Below are 8,629 nucleotides of genomic sequence, written 5' to 3' on the forward strand. Positions count from 1 at the left end.
AACTTCCCTATTTTCATAACTACACCTCTGTTTTTATTTTATTTTTTTAATTTAATTTCTTCTTTTTGGAGTTGGATCTTCGATATTTTTATGGGGGGTGGGAAGAGATTCCTGAAAGCTGATCGAGCTGTTACTATCGAACCCTGCATGGAGACAACAACATAACGACGACCCTAAAGTAGGGTTTCGTAATTATTGGAATTCCGATGTTAACGCATACCCATAGCTTTTCTTCCATCAATGAACTATCATAAGAAATAATTGTCCCACAGATTTTTAAGGTTGTTTTCCCATCATTCCCGAATCCTCTTTACGAAATCAAATCAATCCGAGAGAAAATCATCTCACAATTTGGTTCATAAACAACGTAAATCCGATGAATTATAGTAACGAAATTCATACCGTAATTTCATTTTCTTTATGACACTCAATGGTTGCGGTACGATTGGTTTACTAAGTCAGGTCATTCCTCGACATTAACTTCTATGCAAGATAATCGATGACTAATCACTTGATCCTCTCTAGGAGATATATATAGTGATCATTAATATACCAAAGAATTGTTTGTTTTTGGGAAAGGACTGCCGACTTCTATATGCTAGTGCTTTGTAGGTCAAATATGATCAATACGGTGTAAAATGTTCATGTACATTTATATAGAGTTTAACAACTATATAGTTGTTAAACTTAACGGGTTCGAGCACACGATGATTGGCGTAAGTCCAAAATCTAAGATAGCAAAAGAGAAGTTCACGAGATATTTTCTGCTTTGAGCTTTACAAGCATGTAACGATACGCTCTCATCATCTCTTCCTGACATGAGCTGCTTGGTATAATCGACGCAGCACCCTCACAAGGGTTTACGTACGACTTCGTTTCTCGACCAGAATATCGATCACTCAATTGCGATGGATTTATAAGCTCGGACGTGAATGATTTGAAAAAGAAAAAAGTTCTTGGGACTTCGCCAGTGGCCTTCCAAATTATTGGCGGATGTGAAGAGAGACTAGTCATGGGCAGAGGGGGGAGGAAGATTTGCAGGCGAATAATAGGGCAACTTACTCTTCTCTAGGAAAACATGTCAGACAGACAGACAAGGGGAAGGGAGAGGGAAAGGGTGCCAAAAGATTCTCCCACAAACAAGAACACTTTTCAATGGAAGTCCTCCCCAGACCCCCACTTTTTGCCACTTTATTCGTCCTTTCTCTGTCCCCACCTCTCTCCCTTGGGGTCTTCAAAAAGGCCTTTTCTTTTCCACACCTTTACTATCAAATCAACTTCTTTTTAATTCTCTCTCTCTCTTTCTGATCATACTACCATTTTGAATCTCTCGTTCCACTGCAATTTTAGATTTTGTTTGACTTGTGGATATAATTTTAAAATTATAATTTTAACTCAATTCTATTCATTATAAAATAAAATAACTCATACAAAGTTAAAGAGTGAACTTTATTTATACCACTTTTTTCACAACAAAATAACATAACTCATACAAAGTCAAATGATGAATCCCATTTATATCACTCTTTTTCAAAATTAAAATTTAATTTTAAAATCTTGCTATAAAACCAAACGCAGCATTAATTGTTTGGTTAAAGAACGTAGTGATCTCTAGACTCGGATCGATTCATGCTACGATCAGATACAAAGTTCGCTATGATATTATTATATGTTCATGTTGAGGGTGGCCGTGAAAAGTTAGATGTAATGCTCTTCAAGAACATTGTGACTCTCTAAGCACTTAACGTACAATATTTCTTTCCTCGGTCATGTCGCATCTTTTGTTTAATCAAGTTGGACGTACATTTTGCCAAAAGGCTCAAATACTAGAGAATCAGTGGCTAGGGTACTCTATGTTAGAGTTAGGTGTGTGCACAGTAACAGGTATATCCGGAACCTACACGTTAGGATATGGTCTGAGTAACTCGTATTGAAAATGAGATAGGATCTGGATATTAAAATAAGGAACCGATAAAAATTGGTTCCAATTCTTGCAATTAGAGTATATAGAATTGGAATCAAAACCGATATCCGGACCCAAATAATAATTTCTCCCATTATATATATAGTTATATTCAAATATTCTTATATTTAAAAAATATAATCAATAATTTATAAAAAGTTTAAATTTATGTCAACATTTTGTTTTGCGTAATTACTGATACTGGATGAGACATTTTCAGTTTTATTTAGCGAGACAAAAAAATTTATAGATTCCAACAAGTTACCTAAAACCTGTGATATAATACAGGTTTTTGATAAGTTCCAGTTCCATAACTCAACGGGGTAGGGTCCGATTTCAAAATTTTAAAACATGTAATTTATAAGATAAAATCCGGGTATCGTGAAAAAAAAAAAAAATCTGGACCCGCACATCTCTAGTTAGAGTCCCATTTGAAAGCTGGACTTTTCCTCCTCAACCCTATGTGAAGGCTTTTAGGCCCTTCCTAAGAATGAGCTGGGTTTAGGAGAATGAAATAAAAAGATCATTCAGGTGGTCCATCTCAATCTATGATAGTTTTAGAATTAATGTCAGTTGAAACAGTGTCTACAAATTAATGTATTGGAAGGAAAATTGGGACCTAAATCCGTTCTACTGATATAAATTACATTCATTAACTGGTAATCTGATTGCGGGCAATAAACAGTTGATAAATCTCAAGAACAGTTAATATCGTATCGGATGGGCCCTAGAGCCCCCACCAAAATCATATGATTTAGTAGGGGGGAACACCCTTGATGTCGCCATTGGACCATGCACCTATAAAAACTCAATGGACCTTTGAACTTCAGCCGATCCTTTTACTCCTACCCTCCTCTGGCTCCCCCTTTTACATCTTCTCTAGAAACCCACGCTCTTCTCCGCTTACGAACTTTCCCTCGGACGTTTCCTCGTATTTCTGCAAACAATCTTTGGTTCCTAAAAGGGATGTCCTCCAACAATGTGCCATTTGACCAATCGCCACCATTCATCATCACGCAGCCTAACTACAACCCCCAGTCTGGGAGTGCCCACGGCTCGGTAGGACCAGTTGTGGCAGTGCTCGTAGTGGTAGCTGTCCTCGGCATGGTGGCAGCTATCATCGGCCGGCTCTGCACAGGCAAGAGAATCATGGGGTACGGCCACAATTGCAATATGGAGAGCTGGGCCGAGACCAAGTGCTCGTCCTGCATTGACGGGCGGATCCATGTCCCACCCCCGAGGTCTAGGACGGTCGGCGGCAATGCACAGGCATCAGTGCTGACCCCGGTCCAAGCCCAGGCGGCGCACCAGGAGACTGAGCAGAGCGATCAGCATTCTCCTCACATTGTGCCTCCCAATGCTTGTTCTTGAGTGTCTCTTATGAATGTAATAGGTACATGTTACCTCCTAAGCTCATTGTTTAGGATGTAGATTATGAAGCATTGCTTGGCCTTATTATCTCGATCGACCGAGTTATTTTCCTACTCCTCTGGTGCAGAAGAATACAAGATTTCCATTACTTTTGCCATCGCAGTCCCATAACCACTGGAACCATCGGACCTTCTACAATTACTAGCTCGGGATTGGAACATCGTGCTCGAAAACGAGAGCTAGTATTTACTAGATCAAGATTTGTCTGAAAATTCAAAACTAAGTTATTGGATCTGCAAGATAATAATACTTCATGAGATCAGATGGACCACTGCCGCAGAGAAGGTGGCCAGGGCTGACAATTAGGGGCCATACCCCCTCAAATCATGTGGGCCCTGTCGTATCAAGATTTTGTAATTTGTTCCTTGGAAATTCGATTCCATATCCTATTAGGAAATGCCGATGCTCTGCCTCTCTGTTGCTGCATGCTCGAGATCAAGATCGTGCTCTTCTTCTAGTAATTGGTGTTGATATCTTCCGGTATACTAGTTCTAACATAAGTTCCTAGTACATGATAATGAACCAAGGTCATCTACGTCGAGAAGTATATATGCATCTAGGAGTTACGATGAACACATCAACTCCAAACATAATCGCATTAATGAGAGAAGAGCAAGTCACAAGTCCTAATTCTACCCTATAGTCATATCCTTCTTACATTTTTCTCAAGATAACATGATTTCCATTGACAGATAAAATTAACAACTAATCTAGCTTTAAATTAGTTGTATCACTTGGATGTCGAGTTAAATCATACTGCATCACATAAGAAAAAATACGAACTGGTCGTCAACTGCCACCAACGGGGCATAACTGCCGAGTACAATCCGTGTAAGACATCAAAGTTACGGGTTTCATCCTCGGTGGTGGCTAAGCTAATTATGGTGAGTTAAAATAAGGCCAGACTATGTTTCATGAACTGGTATCATAACTGGGATTAATTCTTGAACTTGCTAATCTTCCAAGTTATTGTATAGGTGTCTTTGCTAAAAATATGTTTTTATTTTTGAATTGTGATATTACTGCTTGTGAAATTGCATATGTCGATGTGGCTGCTGGACCGATGAAAATGTCATTGAATGGTCCAACTGACATTGTCTTAGACCTAAAAAAGTATTAACTTTGTTTTCTTTTTTTAATTTTGGCATGAACTTTATTTTTTGACTAAAAAAGGCACGAACTTTAACTTTCTTGTCACGTGAGGCATCTGTGCCATTTTTCATCTATTTTGCTAACGAGACGGAAAACGATGCCTATGTGACAAATGTTGTCACGCCACGTCAGCACTAATAATATACAAAAGCAAGAGATGCTTTGATCGGAGAAAGAATGAGAGCCCCAACCAGCCACTGCCCATCGCCCCCTTTCCCCTCGGATTAGGGTTGCTGGTGACCCCAGAGGGCATCAGTGATCCCAATGGAGGGGGGTGTTAAGGGGAGCAGAGCATCGGAGTTGATGCCCTACCTGTTGGAATCAGGAGAATTCTCAAATTGGGGGTTCTCCAAACTCCAACGGGTGGGGCCTCGATCCCGACCACCTTTCCCCCGTTTTGAGTTGTCGGCGACACCAATCGAGGGGTAATGGCCGGCAGCGGGTGGTGGTCGACCAGGTGCCCCCACTATTTCTTCGATCAAAGCTTTTTTCCCTTTTTTTTCTATTTTAATTTTTATAAATTTTTTATTCTTTTTGCTGACGTGGCATGATACTGTTCACCATGTAGGCATCTTTTTTCGCCATGTTAGCAAAATAGATGGAAAATGATACAAATGCTTAACGTGATAATAAAATCAAAATTCGTGCTTTTTTTTGCCAAAAAACAAAGTTCGTGCCAAAATTGAAAAATAAGGACAAAGTTCATGCTTTTTTGGGTCATTAACTCTATTTCTAAATATAGACTTCGATGGCTTCTTTAATCATGAGTTAACCACCTTGTTCTTTGCTTTAAATGAATAAGGTGGCATTTGGTAATAATTCCACTCCACTCCAAATTTGTATGTATATATTTAAATGGAGTTATAATGATAGCTTAAAAAAGTATGTGTGATAATTCATTATTAAATAAGAAAAAAGATAAAAAAAAAGTAATGATTATGTTGTTAAATTGATGGAAGCATAGAGAGGAGTGGGAAAAATTATTATTAAAAATTTAAAAATATATATAAAAAATAATGATTGTGTTATTAAATTGAAAAAAGTAAAAAATAATTGGGATAATTTAGTATTAAAAAATTAATTGTAACAATGGTTAAGAAAAAATATGTGAGATAATTTATTATTAAGTTAAAGAAAAAGATTAAAAAAATAATGATTTTATTGTTCAATTGAAAGAAAAGTAAAGTGAAGTATAATTTAACTCCATAAACAAACAAAACTAAAATCACTCACCTTTCAATGACTAGAATTCCTACTCTAACAAATATATATATATATATATATATATATATAGTGATATATGCCATCACTTGATAATTTAAGATTTTTTATTTACTTATATTAGGCTCATGAACTTTTCTTATCATCTGGAAATAATATTAATAAAAATAATAATTCCTAGTCAATGCATATATAGATCATCTTGCTCCTGTCTTCTCTCTAGCCTCCCAGCTCGTATCACTTGTCCATCCTACTAAACAAACATGGCATTAAGGTCAGCTCATAAATGGAGAAAGAATAACCAAGAAACGACTGAAGAAGGTGTGCCGCCGCATCAATTGTACAATTAAACCCACTGGGCGTTCTTTGAATCCTTGCAATTCTTACCAAAGAAACTGGAGGACAGAATGAGGAAAATCTCTTGATGGACTTCAAACTAATGCGGTAATTACGGTGAATTTTCTTGTCTCCGGTTGAAACTTAGAGACCGAAATGAGATTCACACCTTTTCAAACTGCCTCATGTCAAGAACATGGTAAACTGTGCTCCATGTGAGCAGATGTTATCTAGAATATTTGACTCTGAACGTGAATTAACCTCATTGAACAAGCTGAATATATTTTGAGGCCCCATTAAATTAAAATCAATAAAGTAAAGATGAATTGGAACAAGAAAATGGGTATAATACAATGGTACACGCCCTTATCTAATAACCTAAAAAGGATTCAAGTTCGATTCTCGTAGTGTGACTACCTACGCTTCTTTGTTGGGAAAATTACTTGGGTGATATAAAACTTTTTAAGTTGTAATGTGGACTGTATAAAATCTTTTTTTTGTAACAATTTGATACAAAACGCATCAAATTGTTTTAATCAAGTCCAATCCGTTAATTTCAGCCGACGCCATGAGGACTTTCTGACGTGGTACATGACGTGTCAAGTCGTATCCATGTAAGCTCAAATCATTTAGCATGATGTAACAAATAGGTACAAAACTTTATTAAGATGTAACAAATTGGTACAAAACTTTATTAAAATGTAACAAATGGGTATATACTTTTATTAAGATGTAACGAAATGGTACAAATATCGGAACCAATGAAACAATTTTAAAGCAGTTTAACCTGCTTTAAAGCAACTTATGCGTCACAATATGGATTGCTTTTTCTTTCTTGTGTTCTATTATCAAGGGGTTAGTTCAATCCCTTGATGAATTGTTTCCTCTTATATAAAAAAGGTTATGCACTCGACATCTATGGAAAATGTTCTGTTGTCAAGGGGTTAGTTCAATCCCTTGATTAATTGTTTCCTCTTGCAAAGAAAAGGTTTTGCACTCGACATCTATAGAAAAAAACCTTTGTTCCGCTTTGAAAGGGAAATCAATCAATATTGTGCGGCTGAAGTTGCATTAAAGCATATTAATTTGATTTAACATTATCTCATTTGTTATGCTAATTATACCATTTCGTTACATCTTAATAAAAATTTTGTACCCATTTATTACATATTAATAAATTTTTGTACCTATTTATTATATCATAATAAAGTTTTGTATCCATTTGTTACATCATGCTAAAAGATTTGAGCTTACGACTTGCCACATTACGTATCACGTCAGAAAGTCTTCACGGCATTGACAGAAATTGACGGATTGGACTTGATCGAAACAATTTGATACATTTTGTACCGAATTGTTATAAAAAAAGATTTTGTACCGTCCGCGTTATAATTTAAAAGGTTTTGTATCACTCTAGTAATTTCCCCCTTCTTTGTTAGGTTTTTAATTTTCCTGTACTCGGTATATAAGCTACTTTTGTAATGAATAAAATAATTGGAAATTCATAAAAACCAAAGAATACCATTAAAAGTGAGAAAACTTTTATGTGGGAATTTACTTAGAAAACGGGGAGAAAATGTCTTACTTTCAATTATGGTAGTGGCCTAATATAATTCGGTCAAATTCCTTACTGCCGTGCTTTTCTAGAAATGCCTCTAGGATAAGTGTAGCTCACCAGAGTTCCCTATGTAATCCCTTTATGCTGAGACTAAATGGCACATCAAAATACCATCTCTTGATCATCTCTCATTCATTGTTTATTTCTTCTTGAAGGAACCAAATTGGCCATCAAACACTATAAAGTTCCGGTTCGGTTACCCTTTCCATCAAAACCTCCTCGTCCTCGTGGTGGCAGCAGTGGCCTCCACTCTGGTGGTCACTCAGGCCAGAACGATTGTCGTTGGAGGCTCCAAGCAATGGCGTCCCGGGTTTAACTACACTGATTGGACCCTCAAGAATAGCCCTTTCTACATAAACGATACACTCGATCAGTATCTACTAATTACAATTACTTTGGGAACATTATATACGTCTCACAAGGGACAAGATTATTGTAGAACTCAGTTGAGGGACCAATATATTTTCAAGCATGTGCTGATATTGGGGCAAACTCATAAACTGTTAAATAAATTAACTATATTCTTTCTCCCGGTTATCAAAGAGGCATATGGTCAACTACAATAAAATAAAAACTCTAATAGTTAATAAAGGGACATTGATAGTCCCACCATGGGAATCGAATCAGCAAACTCCCGATTAACAAACAAGAATGTGCACTACTAAACTACAGTCTCTTTTTCTAACTAGATTTCTTAATTGCTTTCTTGAATATACAAATGCCCTAAGAATGTTGTAATAAGGTTTTCAAAACTGTCAGGCCACATATATATAATAACATTTACTAGTGCATAATTTCCCTTCTACATATGTTTGATATTCCCATGCAGTGTTCAAGTACAATCCCCCTCACAACGTTTACTTCCGAATCTATGGAGCTACTGGAGATGCGATTTCCGGGGTGCTAAC

The 8,629-nt window shown here is 36.7% G+C and overlaps 1 protein-coding gene across 1 annotated transcript; it reads left to right on the plus strand.

Annotated features, from left to right (window-relative positions):
• The first annotated feature begins 2,734 nt into the window (after nt 1-2,734).
• Nucleotides 2,735-3,833, plus strand: LOC116215224. The gene has a single exon (XM_031550859.1). The coding sequence runs from the start codon at nt 2,930-2,932 to the stop codon at nt 3,332-3,334; it is 405 nt and encodes a 134-aa protein (XP_031406719.1). The 5' UTR covers nt 2,735-2,929; the 3' UTR covers nt 3,335-3,833.
• Nucleotides 3,834-8,629: the final 4,796 nt, after the last annotated feature.

Source organism: Punica granatum, chromosome 7 (assembly GCF_007655135.1).
Source record: "Punica granatum isolate Tunisia-2019 chromosome 7, ASM765513v2, whole genome shotgun sequence".
Classification (NCBI taxonomy): Eukaryota; Viridiplantae; Streptophyta; class Magnoliopsida; order Myrtales; family Lythraceae; genus Punica; species Punica granatum.